General features: G+C 50.6%; 1 protein-coding gene across 2 annotated transcripts in view; it reads left to right on the forward strand.

Moving 5' to 3' along the window:
• The window catches only part of BBS7 (Bardet-Biedl syndrome 7), a 368,412-nt gene that overhangs the window by 312,031 nt on the left and 28,654 nt on the right, over positions 1-27,727 (forward strand). For both annotated transcript variants that reach the window (XM_085641566.1, XM_085641567.1), the window contains one exon: positions 1,014-1,137. In XM_085641566.1, the coding sequence (XP_085497692.1) occupies positions 1,014-1,137 (124 nt within the window). The remainder of the gene's footprint in view (positions 1-1,013; positions 1,138-27,727) is intronic.

The following is a 27,727-nucleotide window of genomic DNA, read 5'->3' on the forward strand; positions in this document are numbered from 1 at the left end:
AAGAGCATCAGCTTGTAGACTGAATAGCATACTCCATTGACCTGTGGATGTCTACCAGTAGCTACATTTTCCTCCTGTACTTTTGCTTAGCCATTTTACCAGCTCTACATTGTATGCAGGACTCCAAGGGTTTGCTTTATGCAGTGTGGTACTGCTAGATATAGTAATTGACCTGTCAGAATCTGCCTCTTAAACTCCTATGTGCGGGATCACACCCAGTAGCACTGGAGCCTGCAACTCTTAGTGTTTCGTGCGGAAACAGGATCCGACTGTCTCTGTAGCCTCCTGCACTGATTGCACAAAGCAGATGCACCCCCATCCCACCTGTCTGACCTACCCTATGGTCTTTTTGACCTTCCTTCCTTCCTCCACACATTAAATACAGTCTTGTTTCTTCTGCTTTTAGCTACACTCGCTGAGTGTATGCCATAGAGGTCACTGGTCATCTGCTACAGGGGTTGCTGAGCGCGTTGTTGTGTAGGTACTAGTTTGTCCGTAATGCGCATCAGTTGGCGTGAACTCCTGCTAACCTTCTGCTCTTGTAATTGATTGGTGGGCTTCTTGCTTCCACATGTTTCCAGCCTGTATACCACATCACCCACCATCATAGACATCTCATGTATGTTTTGTTTACCAAATGCAGTTTTGATACAGTAAATCAGATCATAAATCATAGAATATTGGACATCAAATTATATAGGGTACGTTCACTATTGGTCAGGGGTTGTAAATAAAATATTTAGAATATACTGGCTGGTTTTCACACTATTTTTTGTTATTATTTTGTGGGTTATCCCTTCAGAAGTTGTGTTCTGAAATGAATATGGTATTACCGCATGTTGTAGATAGAGGTTTATATTGAACATTGGCTTGGCGGATACTTTTATTTTGATTCCTTGATTAAATCAAATGTTTTTTAATTAGCTCTAGAAACATTTAAAAACATTTCAACTTGCTTGCTAGGTACATTGATGTACTTAAACTGTATATTTTTATTGTTTTTCATCCAAAAGGAGCTGCAAGTCCATGAAGGTAACTCAAACTTCCTAATTCCAGAGTACCGCTCTATTCTCGAAGAGGCTGACCTGCTGCTAGAGGAGTACAAGAAGCAGCCTGCACATCTGGAGAGACTCTATGGTTAGCCCTGTTTTTATAATTCTGGATCTTTATATTCATCTTTGTCATCCTTTTTGGCACTTTAAACAGTATAAAGAGAAATAAATAACTTAGTACAGAATTTCTCAGATCTTTGATATCAAGAAGTCGGTCACTTGTTCGCAGTAAATTAGGCCTGTCATTTGTTGGGCAGTCTCGCTCTTCGATTTTGAGACATTTAGTGAATCATTCCATAGGCTGTTTTGCAGATGGTGTGCATAACATTTATAGAATTGTTATTTATAAATTATTCAAACATGCTCAATCATTCATATATTTTGGTAATGTACCTTGTTTTAAAATGTTCCTCCTGTGGCCTCCAGTAAATTAGAAATCTAACAAATAATCTGCCAAACGGTGGCACTATTTGACTGAGTCTCTTGGAAGAGTTGAGACCCAAGGAAGAAGGTTTATTGTATGCTCATATATAGCAATAAGATTGATAGCACAGAGAATGTGTCTGGGTTGCAAACATGATAAACACACTCAGCAGCAACACAAAACTTAGTTTAAGGAATAACCTCAAGTCAAAATCAGATAATGGAGACAATAAGGGCACCTAAGAAACAAGCACACTGCAGGGAGTTAAGGATCAATCTTGCACTCAGGTGGGAAAGAAATTATCATAAGGATCTTAAAGTTTAGACGTAAAGTTGGGAAAAAACAAAAAGGAATTCAGAAAGGTAAAGGTTGGGAAGCCTGAGAAGGACATCATTGAGTGAGACTCAACGTGCGGGAAATGTTCTAATAGAAGAAGAAATTGATTAAAAATGGCCTCATATAGATGGGTTGAAGTAAGAATCTGAAATGCAAAGTATAGAAACATAATGAAGCCAATAGAGTTTTGTAGAAGGATTGAAAGATGCTAAGAGAGTTAGTATAGAAATAATGGCATAGTCCCACATTTGTGTAAATCAGACAGGGTGCTAGATGAGATGCCACAATGGATCATCACAAGGACCAGACAACTAGGGACACTCTGAAAAACGAAACACAGAAGGGCTTGAGATCATATAGATCCAAAAAGAAGCCTGCTCGCTAGCATGGAATAGGAGGTAGTATGAGAGTAAATGAAACAAGAGAACGTGTGTGTGTGTATGTGTGTGTGTGTGTGTGTGTGTATATATATATATATATATATATATATATATATATATATATATTTATTTATTTCACAGAAAAAACCATAGGTTTCAGGTGCGTTATAGTTCGTTGGACATTTCTCTTGTACAAAACCATTAAAATTCCCCCGTTAAGGTTAGTTCAGCTAACTATAACTTGCACGCCCGCAATGCACTGCTGATGACATCACATATTACATCACTCATGACATGGTCAGTGACATCACTCATGACATCACTGATGGCTTCCGAACCGAAATGAGGAGTTGCCTCTCTCCCGGAGGGCGAAACTCCTCGGTCATCTCCTCGTATGCCTTGAGGCAACGAACTACACAAAGCTTCGGGGAATCAGGAAACTGAGGATAGGAAATTGTCCTAGAATGGCACTTTGTGCGCCTCAATAATGTGAACGTCACCCCCTCCGGAGTAAAAATTCTGCTCGAAATGTCCAAAGCCCGAACATCAGACACCCGCCTGCAAGAAATCAGGCACAGAAGCATGGCTAATTTACCAGAGAGCTCTTTCCGCGAAAGAAACCTATTCGGCTGCCACGATAAAAAGAGGTTAAGCACTTGGTTCACATCCCAGAGCTCGGAATAATGGGGCTCCGGAGGCAACGACAAGCGGATACCCCGCATTAGTCGACAAACAAGAGGGTGCTCGCCCACCGGAGCTCCCTCCACCGGGACGTGGCCCGAGGAGACCGCCGATCTGAAGGTATTCACCGATCGGTAAGCGAGGCCCTCAGACGCCAATTGAGCCAGAAAATTCACCACATGCATGACATCCGAGACCAAGGGATCGAAACCCCGTAGCACACACCAACGGGACCATCTACCCCACACTGACCTGTACCTTTTGACAGTACTGTCCGCCCATGCTTTAGTGATGAAAGTCTCAGCTTCTCTCGAAAGGCCAGGGGCTTCCCATCTACTCCGGAAATCCACCACGCCATGAGCCACAGCGATTTCGTGGACACTATAGGGTGCGGATTCCCGTCCGGACTCAGAACAAGAGTGGGAAATTGGGAGAGTAGGATTGGAAAATCCCAGGAAAGTTCCAGAAGAACTGGAAACCACACTTGAGACTTCCATAATGGCGTGATCATGACTAGATTTGCCATTTGCCGGCGAACTTGTGCTGTCGACCTCGTGATCATCGCAAACGGGGGAAACGCATAGCTCCGTTCTCCGCTCCAGTCTTGGGAGAAATGCATCTGTGGCGGCCGCCAGAGGGTCCGGACGCCAACTGAAGAATCGCGAAATCTGGTGATCCAGTCGGGATGCAAATAGGTCCACCGAGAAGGGGCCCCAAAGGTCGTCCAACGTCGCAAAGATGGACTGATGCAAGTGCCATAGGCTGGAATCCCGAAAGTGGCGAGACTGAAAGTCTGCTTCCACATTGGCTCGACCGGGAAGGTATTCCGCCGTGACAGAAACCTGACTGTCCAGGCAGTACTGCCAGAAACTGGCCGCCAGATCAGAGAGAGCTTTCGAGCGGGTGCCCCCCAGGTGGTTCACATAACGGGCTGCCGAATCATTGTCCATTTTTAGTAGAACACAAGATTGCACCGAATCCTTCGCCCAGCAACGTACTGCGAAGGATCCCGCCAGAAGCTCCAAGCAGTTGATGTGTAACTTCTGTTCTTCAGGAGACCACAATCCTCCTGTGGAGAGGTCCCCGCACCTTGCACCCCAACCGAGTCTGCTGGCGTCCGACTCTATAACTAGGTCTGGTGTGGAACCGAAAATTGCTCTCCCGTTCCACGCTTCCATATGATCCAACCACCAATGAATCTCAGCGCGAGCCTCGGTGGATAATGCGACCTTGTGAGAGTAGGAGCACTCTTTGCGTAGGAAGAAACCCTTGAGACGCTGAAGCGCGCTGTAATGTAGCGGGCCCGGGAATATGGCTTGGATCGATGCCGACAGAAGACCCACCTCCCGAGCCAACTGGCGGAGAGAGATCTGTTGTTTCATTAACATGCGGCGTAATTCGTGTCGGATCTTGGAGACCTTTCTGGCCGGAAGGCTGAGAGTGGAAGTAGTGGAGTCTATGACGAACCCCAAAAATGTAAGAGTCTGCGTAGGACACAGGAGGGACTTAGTCTCGTTTATGAAAAAACTAAGCTCCTGAAGAAACAAAACCGCCATCTGGAGCTGTTGCGTCAGCCGACGCGGACATGAAGCCATGAGGAGCAAATCGTTAAGGTAAACAATCATTCTGACCCCCCCTGGACCGCAGGTATTCCACCACCGGCCTGAGAATCTTGTTGAAACACCAAGGAGCTGACGAGAGGCCGAAAGGGAGGGACGTGAACTCGTATGTGTGATGACCCCAGGAAAACTGGAGGAACCGACGGTGGGGCCGAAATATCAGTACCACCAGATAGGCGTCTTTGAGATCCAAACGAACCATCCAGTCGAGAGGTCGCAAAACGTCCCGAAGAAGATGGATTCCCTCCATCTTGAAATGCCGGTAAACCAACCATTGGTTGAACTCGCTCATGGGTCTCTTGCCTCCATTGTTCTTGTCGACCAAAAAAATATTGCTCCGAAACCCTTGAGGGTGGGGAGAAGAGAGAGTGATAGCGCCCTTTGCGAGGAGCGAAGCAACTTCTGCGTCTACTAAAACCGCGTCTTGCGCTGAAAACTGAATAGGGCGGGGAAAGGTTGACTGAACTGGGGTCCCTTGGAACTCTATGTGGAAACCCCTCACAGTCTGCAGAACCCAGGCATCGTGCGTGATGGTCTGCCAAACGTGAAAACAACCCGCCAACCGCTCCCCTATGTCTTGTGGGAAAGAAGGGAGAATTCTCACCTGGGCTAGAGGCTGCAGCTCCTCCCCGGAATCCTCTGCCTTTACCCCGCCATCGGCGTGTGGGGTAAAAATTGCCGAACCGGGACTGGTCCTGGTACTGTCCGGAGCCTCTTTGAGCTGGCTGGCGTTGTTGACGACCGGCCGAGCGACCCCTGCCTCGGCCGGCCCCGCGAAAAACACGAGGAAACACCTTTTTGATAGTGGATTGTGCCCGATCTAAAGAGGTGAACGTATTCACAAATTTTCCAAGCTCCTTGACGAAGGGCTCACCAAATAATCCACCCTGGGCTACTGCACCAGCTTCAGAGTCTGCCAGGTCACCTAGCTTTGGATCGATTTTTATAAGGAGGGACTGGTGACGCTCGGTGGATAGGGCACAGTTCGCGTTCCCCATGAAGATCACCACTCGCTGTGCCCAACCGGACAAAGTCTACGGGGAAATAATGGAGCCTGACTCCTTTGCCTCTTCTGCCATGTCTAATATTTTTGTGATGGGCCCCAAGGCGTCCAGGGGTTTATCCTGGCAGGCTCTCCAGGATCTGTCAATCCCCTTTATTGGATCTCTAATGAATTTTTGAAGAAAAGTACCCATTCGAGGGTCATTTTCGGGCGCGAGGGACACTTTACCGTCCAGAGTGGGGCGGGGGCACTCCGCCCGGAGGCAGTTACGTGCCTCCTTCTCCAGGGGGCGCCTAATGTGGGCGGCCACATAAGCCGCTACTTTGTCCGCTGGCGTCCAGTCAGAAGACCGTGGGTGGACGATATCTTTAGGATCCAGCATATCTTGGGTACCTGGGGACTCTCAGAAGTGCCAGGGAGAGATGGGGTGTTGGTGTCGCCAGAGGGCGGTACCGGAGCTGCAGGAAGGGAAGTACCAGTTGGAACTGACCTGTGGCTATCCAGGAAAGCCTGCCTAAGGCAGTCAAACGCATCCCCGTCCACCCCCGCGTCACGGGTACGCTTAGCCGGTGGGGACCCAAGGGGATCAGGTGAAACGGCAGATGGGGTAGGGGGTTGGGATGTTAACTGTTGAGAAAGCTGGGCAAAAGCCTGTTGAATCTGAGAGGAAAGCCTGGACTCCAAAGGGGAGATAGCTTGATCTACCGCCCGGTAAATTGATGTGTCCATTCCCTCATAAAAGGCGTCACCCCAGGGCATATCTGCGAGGGGATCCTCCGCCTCCTCCTCCTCCTCGGGAAACTCATCATAGTATTCCATGGGGAAAGGGACGCACTTACGGAAAGTGGCCTGAAAAGGGGGGTAGAGAGGCCTTTTTTATAGGGCTGGGTGTCAGCCGGTCTGTCTCTTACACGTGGCCCAACAACCACCAAATGCCGGGTTCTAGCCCGAGGGACTAACTGCTGGCCAAAAAAGATTTTATGAATACACACCCTGCACTGGGTGAACTGATCTGGGCAAAGTCTCTTTACAATAATACTGGACCTCAAAGAGGCATTCATAGAAAAAATACAGACTGTGCCCCAACACAAGCTGGACCTGGGCAACAAGCGTTGTACAAATATGGGGTAGCGTGGCCTCGTATCACAGCCACCGCCGCCTACACCGTTATCGGCGTTCACCTCAGATCAGGGACTCCAGTGCACCGCGCGCACGTCGTTTGAAAAATTCCCTTTGAAGAGAGATCAAACAACGCCAGGCGGTCCACAGCCTTCCACGCCCTCTGGTGGTGGGAGGACCAGGAGCGCAGCCAGCTGAAGCCGCGTAGGGACGAGAGACCGTACCCGCGGCCCAACTCCCCACAGCGCTGTCCACACGCTCCGGGGCATCAAACGCGCCACAAGCGCGCTCTGACAGGAGAAAAACAATCCGGATCGCGCAGCGCTAATGCGTCAAGTTGCGCTTGACTAACCAAAGCTGAAACTCGCGATCACCTCATACAATACAGCGCTGAAGCGCTAACCAGCAATAAAAGAACTTTTAAAACATATACTGACAATCATTACCCAATTAAAACATGAATAACCAGTCAAGCACAAACAGTCAAAACATATGAAAGAGTACTTAACTTGCTGCGTAGCAGCGAAGAAAGAGGAAGAGGAGACACAGTTGATGGACTATATTGGGCGTCCTACCCCTGATTGGACACTGTGCTTGTTCATTGATTGGTTGATATCATGTGTTGTTTTTGACTACATTTTCCCTTTGGTTCATGGGAAATGTATTCTTCTGTTGTACTTCGCTGCTATTGATTAAAGTGAAGAAAGAAGGCATAATTCTTGCCTCCAGTCCTGACATAGAATTACATTATACATTACATTACAAAATATACTTTCTCAGAATGAATTACTTTAGTTTAAATACTTTGCAAATAGGCAATAGACTTTTAAGTACAGTACAGACCTGGAACACCCTCCCCACCCACCTACGGCAGACCCAAGACCTACTGGCCTTCAGAAGACTCCTCAAGACCTGGCTCTTCAAGCAGTAGCAGCACCCCCCCATCCCCTCAGCGCCTCGGGACCCTCACGGGTAAGTAGCGCGCTTTACAAGTACTCTGATTGATTGATTGATTACAGTTGTTGCAATGGGCAACACAATTTCAAACACAATGCACCATTGAGCTCAATCTGAATTTCTAGTTAAATGCAATTAGTTACTTTATGGATTACTTTTCTAACCACAGAACTGGATCCTAGATTCAGTCCTTGGACATTTCCTGTAAACAGTTGAGCAAAAGCGTTTTGGTTACAGTAGTGATTTTGAAGGAATATTATTGTATTTTAAAAGTTGACACTTAAAAATGTTTTCACATAGAATCACCAATGTTATCCTATGGCAGGAAATTCACTTAGCAGGTAAGTGGTGTTATCGTCACTTTTTCTTACTCAGTGGTGGATCCTGGATCCAGCACTGGTGCATCTCCTGTAAACAGTTGAAAGAATGCGTTTACGTCATACAGGCGATTTTTAAGGAATATTTTTAGTTTGTGAATAGACACTTAGAAACTTTTCTGCTGAAAACCAGACAATGGATTCCTATTTTCAGGGTCAGTGCTGGGCTAAAAGATGCAGCACTGGGTTCTCTCCTGATAACAGGTGAGTAAATCGGAATTCGTTCTTCGGATGATTTTAGGTGAATATTCTAAAGTTCCAAAACTCCACACTTAGAAGAATTTCCAAGTGAAACCAGTCAATGTTTTTGTTTTTTTTAGGGGTTTTATTTTTTTTAGGGTTTTTTTGTAAATTCTTTTTATTGGCATTTGTTGTTATAATCATAAAGGAATTACATTCCGTACAAATAACTGTGGTACATGTGCAACTGAATTGACCAACATCAGTATAGAGAGTACATTTGCGTCTTATTCCGCGTAGATGCAGCATGTATTGTAGCAGGTGTTCGCCAGAAAGGAAAACTGGGGGGAAGAACCAAACTAAGAGTTGCCATGGGGTTCTGAGTGGTTGGGCCAGGCAAATGCTGTGAGTCCACGGATATCTACTCAACGGTACAGCTGCATCTCGCTTAGGAGGAGATGGGTGCGCGGGCTGGTGTAGGGTACTGTTCAGTATGTCTGGCGAGCGGGGGCGAGCCTAGCGGGTCCTAGGGTGGCGTGGGTAATCGGGGGGGATCCCCTGTCCTGTGAGCATGTACAGTAGGTAGTTGTGTGGTGTCAGGGGTAGTTGTGTTGGTGATCGGGTCCTCCTGGGTCTGGGACTGTTTGAATTGGTGTAATAGGAGCGCCCATTCCAGAGAGATTGGGATTTTGCGGATACCTTTAGCTTCTTCCTCACGCACTGCGTCCTCCTCAGCCGCAGCCCACTTAAGCACCGCCCCCACCCACGCCGCAATCGGAGGGCCCGACGGGGAGCGCCAGTGCATAGCTATACAGCGTTTGGCCAGCAGGTGGGCTAGGGCAACAAAGCGCATTGGTATTTTGTGACGTTTCCTTCGTCCGAGTATGCCTAACGCGCAACCCTCCCAAGTGGTCAAGTGGGCCAGTCCAGTGAGGTCTCGAAGTGTCGTGTGGATAGATGACTAATAGTCTTGGATACCCGGGCAGGTCCAAAACATATGGAAAAAGTCTGCATCCCGCGCTTGACAATGAGGACAGAGGAAGGTCGTATCGGGGTAGAAGCGCTGTAGGCGCGCTGGTGTTAGGTAGGCCCTATGCAAAATGTGAAATTGTATATTCTTAAAACGGGCGTTCCTGGATACTTTTTGGGGGAATTCTATCGCCCTTTCCCACTCGCTATCATGAAATGATCGTCCCGCTTCCTCCTCCCAGAGGGTCCGCAGGGGTGCTAGTAGCGGGGGTGTCAGTTCCCTGATCGATTTGTACAGCCATGTGGTAAGGTGGCGACCCGTTTCCATTCGTAATATTGTGTGAAGAACTGGGTGTGTGGGAGGCTCCCCTAGTGTGAGGTCATAATATGGTCGGTAGTGGCTGAGGAGTTGGCGGTGGAGCAAGAACTGGCCTGGGGGAAGGTCATAGTCATCTATGAGTTGCTGGTACGGCCTAAGCTGTCCCTCTTCGAACAGTATTTCTGCTTCGGCGATGTCTCTGGATGTCCATTCCTGGAGCATGGCAGGAGTGAAAAACCCCCTGTGTCTTGGCCAGCCTATTAATGGTAGTAATGGTGTGTATGGGGGACAGTTTGATGTCATGCGGTGTATGCGCTGGACGCATTTCCGGGCAATGTCCACTTGAAGGGGGTAGGTTCGTGTGGGACGGGATCCCGGTAGAAGTAGGCGACGTAACTCTGGTATTGATACACGACCCGTGGCAGTGCATGTTTCAGATGTGTACCTTTCTGCCGTCCAGTACGAAAGCCACTGGAGCTGCGGCGCCAGGAAATAGGCTTCGAATGACGGAGCGCCGAGACCCCCCTGTGTTGTGGGTAGTTTTAGTTTTGCTAACGCAATCCTGTGTCGCCCCTTACCCCATATTAGAGAGCTAAGGAGTGTGTCTAAGTCTTTGAAAAAGGAGCGGGGTGGGACTACTAGGAGATTGGCGAAGTAATATAAGAGCCGTGGGACCAGTATCATCTTTGCGAGAGCTACCCGACCAATCGGGACCAAATTGTGGATCGGGGAATGGTATAAACGAATCCTGAGGTATCGGGGGCCCTCTGCAGCCCAATGTATTTTCCGGTCACCAATCCAAATGTCCTGGGGAGAGGCGTCTGGATGGAGGGGGTACACCATTGATTTGTCCCAGTTCACTTTCAAGCCCGAGGCATCAGCAAATTCCGTCAGGGCGGTCTCGAGTGTGGTGAGATCCGTCGTAATATCCCGTATATATATGAGAAGGTCGTCTGCGTACATGGATACGCAGTGCATGGCGTCTGCAAGTGGAATGCCCCAGGCCTGTCCGTCCCGGCGGAGCCAGATAGCTAAGGGTTCAACAGCGAGCACGAATAATAAAGGTGAGAGAGGGTATCCTTGTCGTGTGCCCATGTGTATCGCGAATTCCGGGGAGATGTATCGACCGAGGCAGACCCGGGAGGTAAGGTTGGTATAAAGAAGGCGAGTGTAGGCTATGAGAGTGGGGCCCAGTCCCACCCGCCCGAGGATGGTTAAGAGGAACTGCCATGTTAGGGAGTCGAAAGCCTTCTCAAGGTCCAGGATCAAGCACGCCGCTCGAGGGAAGCGATCGCCAATCTGATCCTGGATGTGAAAGAGGCGTCGAATGTTATGAGAGGTATTCCTACCCGGGACAAAACCGCACTGGTCTGGATGCACTAACGGGCGTATAATTTGGGAGTATCTATCCGCTAGGAGGCTAGGAGTTGGGGGTCCCGATCGGGTTTCGGGAACGTTACGATCACCGATGCTCTCATGGAGCTAGGTAGTTCACCGGATTGGAGCGCTGTGTCCAGCACTGCAGATAAGCGAGGAGTCAGCTGAGAGGTAAAGGTGGCGTAGTATTCGAGTGGAAACCCATCGAGGCCTGGGGCTTTGCCACGGGCTAAGGCTCGTATAGCGCGTGTAATCTCTGCGGTTTGTATCTTTGCGTCTAAAACCGCCTTGTCTGCGGCAGATATCTGGGGGAGGGGGAGAGGGTCTAGGAAGTGGTTAACAGCCTCCGGGTCGAGTGATGAGGGGATATTGTAGACTGCTGAATAATGTTGATAGAATGCCTGGAGGATCTCATCCTGAGATTGTACCAGGGTGCCATGAAGATTTATGATTGCGGTGATGGGCCGAACTTCAGTGTCTTGTTTAGCAAGCCATGCCAAGAGTGTGCCCGTTTTGTCACGGTCTTTATGCATTCGAGTCGCATAGGTCCGAAAGTTGTGACGTCGTAGGTCCATGCACGCCGCCTGATATTCTGATTTGGCGTGGGCCACTTGTGTCGCCGCCGCTACTGACTGATCCGCGGCCTTCGTGGCCGTGGCCAGTCTCTGCTCGGCATTCTCAAGGACCTGCTCCAAGGTACGCCTTACCCCAACTCTCTGCTGAATACATTCCCCACGGGCCACCACCTTGAAGCCGTCCCACTCGATCAGGGTTGACGACGCGGTCCCCGTGTTGTGAGTAAAGTATTCTTTTTTTTTTTTTTTTTTGTGTGAAACCTTTATTACAAAATTCAAGAGATATACAAGTATGGGCCTACAACCTTCAGGCCGGCCGCTAGTAGACAGTGAGACCATAAAACACATTTATAAACACAAGCGGCAAGCAGTAAAAGTCCCACAGATCAAAAATATCATTTGAAAAACGAAAAACAAACCCACAAGGCGGCAAAAGTCTAGGCAACATTATGTGCTCCCCTCGGGAGGGCCCTACCAACCTACAAGAATAGGAGGGGGGGAAGGGCAGGGGCAGAGACAAAGTGGTCACGATAACACAGAATCAAGGGAATGTGCAGACTAGGGAGACAGGGCCGCCGCCAAGTCGGGCGTCAGTGGCGGGGTACAGATCCCGCCGCGATAGGAGTTACAGGGGCCCCACACCTTTACCCATTTCCCAGGCTTGCCTCTCGCCACATACACAACCTTTTCTCGGAACATACACCAATCCATATTTTCCTTCCATACCGAAATCGTGGGTGACCTCTGGGAGCCCCACAATTGTGCTATGTCACGCTTGTCATCATACACTGCTCCGGGAAGGAGACAAAAGGGTCTGAGGGAAGGTTTACCGACCTGATCTAGTTCCAATCCCCAATACTCATACTGAATAAACATATAGGAACTGATGGTCTAGAGGAGAAAGGCTTGTAAGAAACAACACCACCCCAAGTGTGTCTAGAGAAAAGTAACTATACATCTCCAGATAAAACCTTACAGTGAAACATTAGACAGAAAACGCAGAGAGTTGTCAGGATTTCCATCAACTGCCAAGAGAGGCCAGTGTCATCATCTGGTCATCCTTCAATCTTGGCCACTTTTCCTCAAAGCCTTGAGGGGAATCATGTGGCTACCAGATTGCAACTGAGCCAACAAAGTATAGTCCCAGAAGGAGAGAAACCAGAGGTAACTGATGATCGTTGTGTTGAGAGATAGTATGTATTCTCTTGCTTGGTGGAGATGGTAATAGTGCAGTGCAGGACAGTGAAAAATAAAAAGGAGTTGGAGAAGAGAGAAACAGCCTTTAATCACTATCTCTGTACCAATCCTCTTAAAAACGTGCTAAAGCAACATGGAACAAATAAGTTGCTTCACAGTGGGTCAACTAGTTTCAGCCTAGATGGAACAGTGTCCGGCTTTCTTCAGGACCTATATAGCAAAGAGTGCTACTGCACCAGTGAATTTGTGATTTAAAATACAAAAATTGTCAAATGTACAACCTTAGAAGATGAGATCTCAGAAAGTACAGGGTGATCTTCACTCCTGGAACAGATAAATAGAGAAATCAGGATTGTATACATTTGGGGGAATCGATAAGTCACTTACAAGTCTCAGTAACACATCATGTGGTGCGGTGCTCATTTATACAAGCCAATGAACCATTGGCGCACTTTAAAAGTGAACCATTAACCATGTGCACTCACCTGTACCTTTCTAGATACAGACCTCACCTCACCCGGTCACTAACTCAGGGATGGGAGACCCCGCTCTATAATTATAAGAGAGTGGATCAGTGTTAGTGTGGAAGATACTCATTATTCCTTCTAACATGTATTAAAAACCTAATATAGTCCGTTTATCAACATTCTGTCTACCAAACAGTGAAGACACAGGGGGGTGAGGGGGGAAGGGAAGAAAAGAAAGGAACTGTTTACCCTCACCATTGAGGTTATAACCTAGTTGTATAGAGTCACCTAGATATCGTGCTCGCTAGATACTGAGCCGGAGCCCCAGCTGATGCAGCAGTATCTGTCGATGAATGTTACAACACGGGCAACAAATACAAGTCTATGCGGACGCCCGATCTATTAAGGGCAATGGTGCGTATTGTTTGTGGTGTCCTTAGCAAGTGCTTCGGAGGGAAGTAAGGAAAAACAACGCTATCTGATAAGGTGTATCTAGCGTTATATGTCAACTGTTGTTGTTGCTCACGTACTGGGTAGGAAAGAAAGCGAGTGTCAAGTATTTTTCTACCCTAGAAGCAGGACAACGCTGATGTTGTAAACGCTGATGCTAAAAACGGCTATCTTATACAGATTGGACATCAAAAAAGACGGTAAAGTTCGAAAGAAGCTCACCTGTCCGTCGGTGCCTCGGGCTCCCCTGCGTTTGTGGGAGGTGCCGAGGTGCCGATCAGGTGGTGTATTTACGTGTGCGCGTGACGAGCAGCGCGTTGCCAATCAGAGCAGACTGTAAGAACTACAGGATGACCTAATCTATACAGGAAGTAGTAGTTTTGACGGAGTTCGTTGTGAACAATAAAGTTAAGTTAACCAGTACTTCAGTGATTCCTTGACTGCATGAATGTAAGCGTAAGTCATGTGGCCCTTATAGCTATACAACAAAACTATTTGTGACACACATTATAACAGCAGGATGTAAACATTACATCTCAATGGTGCCGATCAGTTGGTGTATTTACGTGTGCGCGTGATGAGCAGCGCATTGCAAAACAGAGCAGACTGTAAAAACTACAGGATGACTGCATCTATGCAGGAAGTAGTAGTTTTAACGGGGTTAGTATTGGAGTCGCTGTGAACGATAAAATTAACCAGTAATTCAGTGATTCCTCGACTGCGTGAGTCTAAGCGTGAGTCATGTGGCCCTTATAGCTATACAACAAAACTATTTGTGACACACAGTATAACACAGTATAACAGCAGGATGTAGACATTCCATCTCAATGATTCTGACCAGTTTGACGTTTGTCGATGTATATAGGATACAGAGTGTTTCTAAATCTTGTTATAGTCCTCCCTATAAACTAACCATTACAGGTACTAGAGAGGAATAAACGGTTTTTCCAAAACCGTCCAAATAAAGTCTTCTGCTTTGTGGTTTTTTTCAACAAAATGTCGAGTCAACTTGGTGTTGGTCTTGCTACATCTAAATGTGCTTTTGTGTTCCTCTTATCTCTTAAAGATTTAATCTGCCGTTCGGGCAATTTCTTCGTCTTCGACGGAATTGTTCGTCTGTTGATCTATACAAACGGCATGCTAGTGACCTTTCAAACCAGTTATCAGTGAAACTATATCCTAAGAAACTGATAAAAAACTTATTTGGACGGTTTTGGAAAAACCATTCATACCATCTCATATCACGAACAAAACCCAATTTTTGTTCAACAAAGAACAGCGTTGGGTTTTTAAACTGCGCAGTGACCAGATCGGACTCAACGATGCGATACCATGGACCACTTTATCATAGTCCATTGGGGAACAATTAGCACAACAATGTTGTATGATCCTAGCATCAGAGTTTATTCCTCTATAGCACCTGTAATGGTTAGTTTATAGGGAGGACTATAACAAGATTTAGAAACACTCTGTATCCTATATACATCGACAAACGTCAAACTGGTCAGAATCATTGAGATGGAATGTCTACATCCTGCTGTTATACTGTGTTATACTGTGTGTCACAAATAGTTTTGTTGTATAGCTATAAGGGCCACATGACTCACGCTTAGACTCACGCAGTCGAGGAATCACTGAATTACTGGTTAATTTTATCGTTCACAGTGACTCCAATACTAACCCCGTTAAAACTACTACTTCCTGCATAGATGCAGTCATCCTGTAGTTTTTACAGTCTGCTCTGTTTTGCAATGCGCTGCTCATCACGCGCACACGTAAATACACCAACTGATCGGCACCATTGAGATGTAATGTTGACATCCTGCTGTTATAATGTGTGTCACAAATAGTTTTGTTGTATAGCTATAAGGGCCACATGACTTACGCTTACATTCATGCAGTCAAGGAATCACTGAAGTACTGGTTAACTTAACTTTATTGTTCACAACGAACTCCGTCAAAACTACTACTTCCTGTATAGATGAGGTCATCCTGTAGTTCTTACAGTCTGCTCTGATTGGCAACGCGCTGCTCGTCACGCGCACACGTAAATACACCACCTGATCGGCACCTCGGCACCTCCCACAAACGCAGGGGAGCCCGAGGCACCGACGGACAGGTGAGCTTCTTTCGAACTTTACCGTCTTTTTTGATGTCCAATCTGTATAAGATAGCCGTTTTTAGCATCAGCGTTTACAACATCAGCGTTGTCCTGCTTCTAGGGTAGAAAAATACTTGACACTCGCTTTCTTTCCTACCCAGTACGTGAGCAACAACAACAGTTGACATATAACGCTAGATACACCTTATTAGATAGCGTTGTTTTTCCTTACTTCCCTCCGAAGCACTTGCTAAGGACACCACAAACAATACGCACCATTGCCCTTAATAGATCGGGCGTCCGCATAGACTTTTATTTGTTGCCCGTGTTGTAACATTCATCGACAGATACTGCTGCATCAGCTGGGGCTCCGGCTCAGTATCTAGCGAGCACGATATCTAGGTGACTCTATACAACTAGGTTATAACCTCAATGGTGAGGGTAAACAGTTCCTTTCTTTTCTTCCCTTCCCCCCCCACCCCCCTGTGTCTTCACTGTTTGGTAGACAGAATGTTGATAAACGGACTATATTAGGTTTTTAATACATGTTAGAAGGAATAATGAGTATCTTCCACACTAACACTGATCCACTCTCTTATAATTATAGAGCGGGGTCTCCCATCCCTGAGTTAGTGACCGGGTGAGGTGAGGTCTATATCTAGAAAGGTACAGGTGAGTGCACATGGTTAATGGTTCACTTTTAAAGTGCGCCAATGGTTCATTGGCTTGTATAAATGAGCACCGCACCACATGATGTGTTACTGAGACTTGTAAGTGACTTATCGATTCCCCCAAATGTATACAATCCTGATTTCTCTATTTATCTGTTCCAGGAGTGAAGATCACCCTGTCCTTTCTGAGATCTCATCATCTAAGGTTGTACATTTGACAATTTTTGTATTTTAAATCACAAATTCACTGGTGCAGTAGCACTCTTTGCTATATAGGTCCTGAAGAAAGCCGGACACTGTTCCATCTATGCTGAAACTTATTGACCCACTGTGAAGCAACTTATTTGTTCCATGTTGCTTTAGCACGTTTTTAAGAGGATTGGTACAGAGATAGTGATTAAAGGCTGTTTCTCTCTTCTCCAACTCCTTTTTATTTTTCACTGTCCTGCACTGCACTATTACCATCTCCACCAAGCAAGAGAATACATACTATCTCTCAACACCACGATCATCAGTTACCTCTGGTTTCTCTCCTTCTGGGACTATACTTTGTTGGCTCAGTTACAATCTGGTAGCCACATGATTCCCCTCAAGGCTTTGAGGAAAAGTGGCCAAGATTGAAGGATGACCAGATGATGACACTGGCCTCTCTTGGCAGTTGATGGAAATCCTGACAACTCTCTGCGTTTTCTGTCTAATGTTTCACTGTAAGGTTTTATCTGGAGATGTATAGTTACTTTTCTCTAGACACACTTGGGGTGGTGTTGTTTCTTACAAGCCTTTCTCCTCTAGACCATCAGTTCCTATATGTTTGTTCACTATGTCACGCTTGGCCACCATATATCCCAATGTCACCCACCACGTTTGCGTCACCGTGTAATCAGTCGGCTCCCACACATTCAACAAACACCTCCTAGCCTCGGGGAACAGCGCAACATGCGTGACCGCTTGCAACACCGCATGTACACCACGCCAGCATCGAGCCACCTCCGGACATTCCCACAAAATGTGGAAGAAGGTCCCTAACAAGCCACACCCACGCTTACACGTCCCATCCACCGCATATCCCATACGCATCAGGCCCGGTCCCGTAACGTAGACCCTGTGGAGTATTTTGAGCTGGACGAAACGAAGGCGGGCCGGTATGGCCACCTCTTTCGGGGAGGCCACCGCAGATACCCAATCCTCGTCATCCAGCTCCAATCCATCAGCGACCCATGCCTCACGAAGGGCGGCCAGCAGTCCCGATCGATCGTTGATGAGCTTTTTATAGATCAATGAGATAGTGCCATCCGGTACATGCCCGTCTAGCACTCTATCTTCCAAAGGGGAGCACTCCGGGATGGACGCGACCTCCGGGAATACGGAACACAACGCGTGACGAACCTGTACATACCGGAAGTCCTCCCTGTCCTGCAACTGGTATTCTGCTTTCAGCACATCAAACGTTTTAAATCCCCCCTTCGTCCAAAGATCGCCCACCCTCCTGATGCCAATCGTGTCCCACTTCTCGAAGCCTTTCGTCGTCCACAAACAACCCAGTCGCTCAGAAGCATACAATGGCGTCGCTCGGGTCAACCGATCCTTCCACCCCATCGCCGAGTTTGCCGCATGCCACACCCGTACCGCGACCCGTGTCGGACCCGTCAAACGTGCGTCGAGCGATCTAGAGTAGAGCGCACGATTGTAGTCGCCACCCGGCAACAACAATTTGTCCATTTCAAAAGCCGGATTAAGGGCGGGCCCATAAAGCCCGTGGTTTATCGCAGCCAGCTGGGAGGCCCAGTAATAACGTTTGATGTCGGGGAGGGCGACCCCCCCATCGTACCACGGGAGCGTCAGCTTCGCGAGGGCGATCCGCGGCCTCCCATCCCAAAACAGTTGGCATTGCAGACCCTCCACCTCCCGAAAGTAACTAGCCGGAACGACATCCATCGTGTTTTGTAAGGCATATAAAAACCGTGGCAACGACATCATCTTAAACAGCGCCGCCCGGCCGAGCGGCGAGAGCGGCAAGCGCCTCCAACGCGCCACATCCGCCTTCAAACGTTGGAGGGGGGGGGGAGTAGGTTCTGTGTGTATCGGGCTGCAGAGTCCAGGGTAATAAAAATACCCAGATACTTAAATCCCTGTTGAGCAACCTGGATAGGACAACCCCGCGGGAGGATAGGAGCCTCCCCTGAGAGGACATATACACAGGACTTAGCCCAGTTGATGACTAGGCCTGAGTTACGGCCAAAGGAATACAGCACATCCACTAACACAATCAACGATTCACGCGGGGAAGCAAGATACAAAAGAATATCGTCCGCGTAGAGAGAGACTCGATCCTCATACTCAGGAGTCCATCGGAGACCACGAATCGAAGGGTGCCACCGCAGCCACTCCGCCAGGGGCTCCAAGGCGAACGCAAAGAGGAGAGGCGACAGCGGGCAACCCTGTCGCGTGCCCCTGCCCAATTCAAAAGGAGACGATACTCTACCATTCACCACCACCTGCGCTAGCGGTCCGGAATACAACAATTTCACCCAGCCAATGAATCCCGGGCCAAACCCAAACTTCTCCAGCGTCGCCCAGATATATGGCCACTCAAGCGTGTCGAACGCCATAGTGGCGTCCAGGGACGCCAAAATGGCTGACTCACGTATGAACGGAACCCTCGAGAGCACCCCATGCAGACACCGCAGGTTAAGCGCGGTGTTGCGATGAGGGATAAAACCGGACTGGTCCTGATGGATCAGATCGCACACCACGCTGACCAGCCGATTAGCCAGCACCTTGGCCAGAATTTTCGGTTCTGCATTCAAAAGCGAAATGGGCCTGTAAGACGTGACCCGATCACGCGGCCTCCCCTCCTTGTGAATAACCACAATAGTGGCTAGACGCTGGTCCAGCGGGAGGGAACCCGCCGCCCGGGCCGCGAGGAACATATCACGAAGATGCGGCGCCAATGTATCCGGCCGCAGTTTGTACAATTCAATGGGAAGGCCATTAGGACCAATGGCCTTGCCAGAGGCGACTGAACGTATGGCCAGGGCGATCTCCTCAGATGTCGGAGTCGCGTCCATCAACGATTTATCCTCCTCCGAAAGGGAAGGCAACGCAATATCTTTAAGCAGGCCGCGGGAATCCTCTTCCGAGCGAGAAGATACCGGGGAATACACCCCGCGGAAATACTCTGCGAAGCAATCAACAATTTCCACCGGATCAGTAACACACACACCATCCACTCTCTCAACCAGCGGAACAACTCGACTCGCTCTCTCCTTTTTATCCAGCCACGCAATCAGTTTTCCAGCCTTATCACCCATATCATACAGTCGCCCCTGTTGCTCCCTACTCAGGCCCCTGGCCGCTTCGGTGACTAGGGCCTTGTAGTCTGATTGTTTGAGTCTGAGAGCATGCAGTTTGTCGTCCGTGACACCACAATCCAGGTCACCCTCCAATTCAGTTATCTCAGACTCGATACGGGTCACCTCCTCCCGCTCGCACCTCTTGGAATGGGAAATGAGGGACAGGGCTTCCCCCCGGAGTACCGTTTTGAACGCCTCCCACAGAGAAACAGCAGACGACACCGATCCCACATTATCTCCAAAATATTGCTCAAGGGATTTAATCAAATCTGCGCGAATTGCGGGATTACGCAGGTACCAGGGGTTGATCGGGACCACCCTCCCCTCCATCCCCAGGACAATATCGAAGTGTAACAAGAGCGGGGAGTGGTCTGAAATACCCCGAGCAAGATGTCGCACCTCCCCGACCCTCCCCGCCTGTGCCGCTGGCATCAGAACATAATCAAGTCTCGAAAGACTACCATGAGCCCCGGAATGAAAGGTGTATTGTACCTGCGCAGGGTGTTTTAGCCGCCAACAATCCACCAGTCCCAGGGTATCCAAGAGGCCAGACAACCAAGTTTGGGCCCGGGGGAGATCCCTGGGTGGGTGACGATCCTCAGTTCCGGAGACCACAGCGTTAAAATCCCCTCCAACCACTAGAATCCCCTCCGGCAGCCCAAGAAGAAGGCGCCCCAAATCAGCAAAAGTAGTCGTCTGCAACCCCGGCGGGACATAAACAGAAACCAAAACAACCACTTTACCCTCCCATCTACCCACCAGAGCCGTATATCGCCCCCTGTCATCATGGAGCACCTCGTCAACCTCCAACGGGAGCGAGGTTTTAACCATAATGCCCACACCCCTCGAACCAGAGGTGAAGCCCGAATGAGCCACAAGGCGATAGCCCCGCCTATTTATAGCACAGAAGGAATTACCAATAAGGTGTGTTTCCTGCAAGAACACAATATCAGGTGAAATCCGTTTTAAAAACTGCAGGACCACCCCCCGTTTTATCCTGTCCCCCAGTCCGTTAACATTCCAGGAAAGAAGTCTCAGTCCCCTACCCCCCATCACAGCCAAAACCAATCACTCCCCTCCCAGAGAGCACCTTGAATATAACACAACAATATTTCTGCCTTGTGGTACAAACAAACAATACCCAACCCCAACCCAATATTCCAAACAAAACTCCCCCCTCCCTGCACCCCTGCATGAGCCCAAACAGCCCCCCCAACTTGCAGTGTGCCTGTCGCCCCTGCATGAACTAAAATACAAAGACCCCCTAGAGGAGGAAAGAGAACCCCCTCGAGACACACCACAACCTCCAAGGGAGGGGGAGCAAGGCACGACAGTCAAGAAACCCTGAGCACAGCCGAAAAGTGGCATCATCAGGAATTAGCCCCAGTGTCAATACCTCAGGCCTGGTCCAGTGGGCACTCTCCTCCTGCGGCCCCCATCCCCTCTCGATCATGTCCCCTAGGCAAAGTGTCCAACCAGTCCCCGGCCATCTCCGGACGGTCAAAGAAATGAGAGCGACCCTCGGACTCCACACGCAGCCTGGCCGGGAAAAGCATGGCGTATTTCAAGTTCATATCTCGGAGCCGCCGCTTGACGCCCATGAAACCCAGCCTCTGCTTCTGGACCGCTTGCGTGAAGTCAGGATAGAAGTTCACCTCCACGTTCTCCAGCTTAAGCGGCCCCTGCACTCTAGAAGCTTGTAAAATCGCATCCCTGTCCCGAAAGTTGAAGATACAGGCAATAAGAGGCCGCGGGGGAGCTCCGACCTTCGGCTTGCCACCAGGAACTCTATGGGCCCTCTCCACCGCAAAGAATTTACTCAAACCTCGAGGCTGCAGACGATTAGAAATCAGATCCTCCACAAAGAGATCCGCTGCCGAATCCTCCAGTCCCTCAGGCACCCCGATAATGCGAACGTTGTTCCTCCGGGCCCTACTCTCGGAATCCTCCAGTCGCCGATCCGTGAGCGCACTGGCCTGCCGGAGCCGACGTACCTCCGTCTGGAGGGCCGCCACCTCAGTCGTGAGGCCCGACGCGGTGTGGGCCAAAGAGTCAACCCTATCATTTGTCTTGGAAAGATCTGCCCTAACAAGGTTAACATCGATGAGAACCGCGTCGAGTTTGTGCGCCAGGGTATCAAATTGTTGACCCACCGAGGTCTTCATCTCCGCTATGGCGCCCATGACGTCCTGCAAAGTCAGATCCGTCGGCAAATCCGGGGCATCCGCGGGGCACTCAGGAGACTTATGCGACCCGCCGGGAGAACCTTTCGGTAGGGTGTAGCGATCCATAATGTTAGCTTGAATTGCAGCGCCACGCCGGGTCGATTTGGCCTTCAGCCTCTCTCCATCCTGCTTCGTGGCCATCGTCCTGTATCCCGTACACACACGAGTCCTGCAGCGGAGAACGAACAATCGAGGCTAAGGACCCCAGAGGTCGCCTCAGGAAGGCGGAGCAGGTCCCCGCAGGGCAGGCAGGGTCCCCCAGCGAGGCAACCACCACACAAAGAAGCGCCGTGATCCCACTCGCGATGATGGCAAGGGGGCTCAAAAGCGAAAGTGAAAGTGTGGGGTACGCGTCTCGCCAGGCTCGTCCCGCCGTTGTTATTCACTTCTCCACAGGATCACCCCCCAACTCAAGTCCGGGGTCAGGAGAGGAGCAGGCCGCAAACTTCAATCGATGCCCATCACGGCACACGGGGTCCGATTCAAAAACGGAAAACGGGCACCACCTCGGCTCAGGTTCACCAACAGTCCCCTCAACCGAATCAGGCTGAAGACAGGATAGATGTAGGAGGTCGCGGAGGTCCTCGGGAGCCTCGCACCTACGCGGCCATCTTGGTTGCGCGCTAGGCTCCTCCTCTCCGAGTAAAGTATTCTTGAATGCTACGTTGGTGCTCGTGTGTGAAACTTGGTCCGTCAGGTAGTCCCGCGATAATCGCCACGTGGGGGTCACCACTGGAGGCTTAGGAGATGTGCATCATGGTCTGAGACGACCCTGCCTAAATAATCTGAGTGACATATTTGCGGGAGAAGCGTTGCCGTGCATAGGAAACGGTCAAGCCGGACTCGTAGGTTGTGAGGGATGGAGTGGAAAGAGTAGACGCGGGCCTGGGGGTGGTGCAGTCTCCATGCGTCTGTGAGTGACCAGTGTGCAACCCATGCTTTGAACCGTTCAATTTGTCTGTGGGCGGGGGAGTGCGGGAGTGGGGGGTGCGACCGGTCCAGTCTCGGATCCAGGATACAATTGTAGTCCCCACCCAGTATCCAGGGTACATGTGTGAATTGGGCAAGAGTGTTTGTGAGTCGGTCCCAAAATTTATCCTGGTCGACATTCGGGGCGTACACACTTCTCAAGAGGATAGCCCTACCATCTAAGAGTCCTTCCAGGAGGGCGAATCTGCCCTCTCCGTCCACCACCCGCCTGAGTTCCCGGAATGGGGTCCCTGGGCGGACCCATATCAGCGCTCCGCGGGCAAATGATGAATAGGTCGTGGCACAGAGAAGACCACGCCACTTTGCACGCAGCTTGCCCACTTTGGTTGAGTCAAGGTGGGTTTCCTGCAGACAGAGGATAGACGCTTTCTGCCGCTTCGCGTAGGCGTAGATCGTGTAGCGCTTACGTGGGGTGTGTAGACCGCGTGTATTTAGCGTGAGTATGTTAATGTCTGCGTTTTTCGTCAGCTTTGCCATGGGCAATCAGTGCTGCGTGTGGGTTGGGTGAGGCGCCTGTTAGATAAATCATTTAGTGGTCTCCTAGAGATGCGCTGCGTCTGGGGAGAGCAGGCGGATGGGGAGCCTGGCCATTCGAATATTCTGTGGTGTGGAGCTCCATGGCGGAATGGGACATGTATGAACCGGGGTATGAACAACGTGGGGGGTGCGGGAAACAGTCCCAATACAAAGGACTCATCGTTTAGGAAACGGTGTGTCCAAACTTCCTCCCGTAACACTGGGGGGGATAACTGCTCTATGTGATAGGGGGTGACGACATGCAAGTGCGAAGCCTCGCGCTAAATGGGCATGTAGAAGGAGCAATGCGCGTCATGTGCAGGGTGTCCATCCCCGCTGTTTAGGCAATGGGTGTAAGACGGACTTTACACATAAGGATACAATTTGGCGGTCTGTATGCCTGGTTTGCTTCAAGATGAAAGAGGAGAGGTTTGTCCATCTAGCAGTCCGTCTGCTGTTTGTGGAGTGGCATGGGGGGGCGTCACCAGGTCAGCCCCCGAGGCGGTGTCATCGCTGTCGTTTTCGCCTTCTGATGAGAAGAGGTGCGGGAGTCGGTCTATGGGTTCCGAGTGTTGCGTGGAGCGCAGGTCAATTGCTGCTTGCAAAGCTTCGCGCCTCTCCCGCATAATCTGTTCAAGATCAGGCGAGTCGTGGGAGCCATTCGCTGTTCTCGACTCGATGTTGCGGAGTTTCATGGGGCGTTTCCGAGCACGGAAAGTTTTGAGAGGCGAGCCCCATTGAGGATGAGGGTTGAGTGCCCGCGTACAATTTTGATCTGCCCAGTCTGTGCGGCCTCCGCAGTCGTGAAGAAAAGGGAAGAACCTTTGTGGAGGATCTTGAGGCGAACCGGGAAGAGCAGAGCATATTTAATGTTATTGTCTAGCAGTCTCCGCTTTACGTCCAAGAAGGACGATCTTTGCTGTTGCACTGCTCGGGCATAGTCCGGGAAGATCATTATTTGGTTGTTCTCCACCCGTAGTGGCGCCGCCAGTCGCGCCGCACGAAGTACCGCATCGCGGTCCCGGAAGTGCAGGAATGTAGCAAGTAGCGGCCGAGGAGCTGCACCAGGTGGGGGTTTTCGGGCGGGCACTCTGTGAGCTCGTTCTATGGAGAAGAATGCTGTACGGTCTGATGTTGGGGTGAAAGACTTGAGCCATGTGTCCATATAGTCTATGAAGTTTTCACCCTCGACGCCCTCCGGTAGTCCCAGCACCCGGATGTTGCAGCGTCGCGAGCGACCTTCCAAGTCCTGTGCGCGCTCTTCCACTGCGGTTAGACGAGTGAGGAGTCCCTGGAGCGTCGTCTGGTGTTCCTTTAGTTTTTGCTGTATTTCCTCCAGTGTCCGCTCCTCTGTTCGCACCCGGTCAGCCAATTTACGGTGATCGTCTTGGAGAAGGTTGACGTCTGTCGCCAAAGTACCAAGGTGTTCCTCCATAGACAAGCGGGATAGTTTGATGGCGGCGAGGACCTTATCCAGTTTATCCGAGATTGATAGGTCCGAGGAGGGTGCTGTACTGGGGGACCAGGTCGAGGTCATTGGCATGTTCTCCGGGGCAGTTTCCAGGACCGCGTGGTGCTGTGTAGGCTTTGATTTCCCCATCTTCACCCTGCGTGGGGGGGGGGGGCCGGTGCTGCCAAACAGGTCCCAAGAGCTTTCAGTGGCGCCAGGGGTCCGCGAAAAGAGGAAAGGCGCGAGCCCCCACGGTGTTGGTGGATGGCGGGAGCACGTCGCCGGAGGAGAGCAATCCGAGCTTGTACTCTGGATCCCACACTGCAGTCAGGGCACAGGAGTCGCCTACGTCGGGCGCGGGAAGCTGTGGGCGAGTTGCTCCCAATAGCAGGCCACGCACAAGGAGACCACACGTGCATTCAATGGTGCGGGTGGAAGATCACTTGCATCGTCCCAGTGAGTTAGGGGGTGCACTCCACAGAAATCGGAGGGCTATCTCCGCAGTCGCCGTGTGGACAGAGCCCCCTCCAGGAGCCCGTAGAGGAGTCAAGGCCCCCACAGTTCACAATTATGAACGTTGGCGAGGTCCATATGTGGGCGTTGGAGGAACCCGGGCTCGCGTCGTCCCTGCCAAGAGCCACGGTCATCTCTGGGCCTCACTGTGCGCCCGCTACGCCCGACATCCGGAGCGCCCCCATCAGGGTGCAGGGCCCGCCACCATCTCACGCTGGCGCGGTCCGTCGTGCCGGCTCTCGCTGATCTCCGGGGCCCCCCGAGGCACCAGGGGGTTCCCAAGCGGTCCGCTGCGGCCAGGCGGCGGGCGGGCCAAACGGGGGTGTATCAGCTCTCTCGGGTGCCGCCGGGGAGGCTGTCGCTGTGGTGGCTACGAAGGTAGGGGCCTCACCGGACCTCCGGGCCACGCCGCCCCCGCCGAGATCCAACGCTCTCCCCCAGTCCCCCCAGGAAGAGGCTGTGATGAGTACCTGGAGCGTCCGGTGTTAGCGCTGGGGCCCGCTCCCGGTGCGCGATGGGTGCACAGCACCCAAGATGGCGGGCGGACTAGGGGCGCCGATAGTCGTCCATGCCGTGGCGCTCCGCACTGTCCTTCCCGGGTCCGCTCCCGGTCCACACCGTCCGGATGTCGGAGCAGGCAGAGTGCGCTGTGCCGACGTCCTCGGGGTTTCTCCCGGCACCGTCACTTGCATCGCCTAGAAGAGTCCCGGCGCCATCTGGAGCTCCGGAGCGCGGCACGAGCAGCTCCGCCCGGGGAAGCTCCGTTCTTGAAGCGGTAGGTGTTCTCAGGCTTCCGCAGGCACCGCACCGCCGTGCAGGCACTTTCCGGTGGTCCCAGGTCCGCCGAGCACCCGCAATGACGCTCTATATTGGTTAGGAGAGGCGCTCGAGGGCGGAGCCTCAGCAATGCATGGCCGCCATCGTGGCTTGCGTAGCCACGCCTCGTGAAACCCGTCAATGTTAGCCTAAGGAAGGAAATTCAAGTTACTGGTAAGTATGGTTAGAATTACTTTTCAGGATCAGTACTGGGCTCAAAGATGCAGCACTGAGGTCTCTCCTGATAAGAGGTGAGTAAATCGGAATTCGTAGTACATCCAGTAAGCGCCACAGAGCTGCGTAGTAGAGAGATGTCAAAAGGGGCACGGCCTGCACCACCTCTCTGCAACGCAGCACAGTGGCGCTTCCTGGAAGCACCTGGTGGGCTACTTGGCCCCCATGGTTCCACAGGTTTGAAGTGGAATTTTTTCCCCAACTTAAAACGCGCCTCAGGGCGTGTTTGCACACATCACGTCAGACCCCGTCCCCTCCCTTCACCACTGTGTAAACGCGCCCTGTCACCGTTCTATGTTGAGAGATTAAGTCCCCTTCAATCCTAAGGGTCCCTAGGGTCAAACTAGACCACTAGGTACCTCCAGTAAGCACCACAGAGCTGCGTTGCAGAGAGGTGTAAAAAGGGGCATGGCCTCTGAACACCTGTCTGCAACGCAGCTCCCTGGCTCATACTGGAGATACCTGTTGGGCTATTTGGCCCTCAGGGACCCTCAGAATTGAAAGAGAATTAATTCCCCAACTTAAAACGCGCCACAAGGCCCGTTTGCACAGTGGTGAAGGAAGGGGGCGTGGCCTGAGGTGATATGTCTGCAAACACACCCTATGGCGCGTTTTAAGTTAGAGAATTAATTCCTTCTTAATCCTGTGGGTCCCTGGAGGCCAACTAGCCCACCAGGTACCTTCAGTATGCGCCAGGAGGCTGCGTTGCAGGGAGGTGCTTAGCGGCCACGCCCCTTTTTACAACACTGCAACACAGCTTCGTGGCGCTTACTGGAGGTACCTGGTGGGCTAGTTGGCCCCCAGGGACCCTCAGTATTGACAAGGAATTAATTCCCCAACTTAAACTGGGCCACAGGGAGTGTTTGCACACATGTGAACTCAGGCCCCGCCCCTCCCTTCACCACTGTGCAAACGCGCCCCGTGGCACGTTTTAAGTTGGGGGATTAACTCCCCTTGAATACTGAGGGTCCCTGGGGTGCAACTAGCCCACCAGCTACCTCCAGTAAGCGCCACAGAGCTGTGTTGCAGAGAGGTGTAAAAAGGGGCGTGGTTTTGAGAACACCTTTCTGCAACGCAGCTCCCTGGCGCATACTGGAGGTACTCATAAACACAGGACTGGGTCTAGAAAGGTATAGTCACAATAGACTGTGGTTCAAATCCCTACGTCTTTAGGTATTTTGTACTCCTCTCCTTTTTTAATCTGAGGTAGTCACCAACAGCCGTTCACCTTCAATTTAATAATTTTTATAAACCAACTTACTAAAAAGTTTTACTTATGGCCATCCGCACTAGTGACCTTCTCAGTGTAAAACCCCCCACGTCAATTACACCGGATATTTTGAACCGGTGGAGATAAGGAGCTCCGTGAGGCCTGG

This window comes from Triturus cristatus, chromosome 2_2 (assembly GCF_964204655.1).
Source record: "Triturus cristatus chromosome 2_2, aTriCri1.1, whole genome shotgun sequence".
Taxonomy (NCBI): Eukaryota; Metazoa; Chordata; class Amphibia; order Caudata; family Salamandridae; genus Triturus; species Triturus cristatus.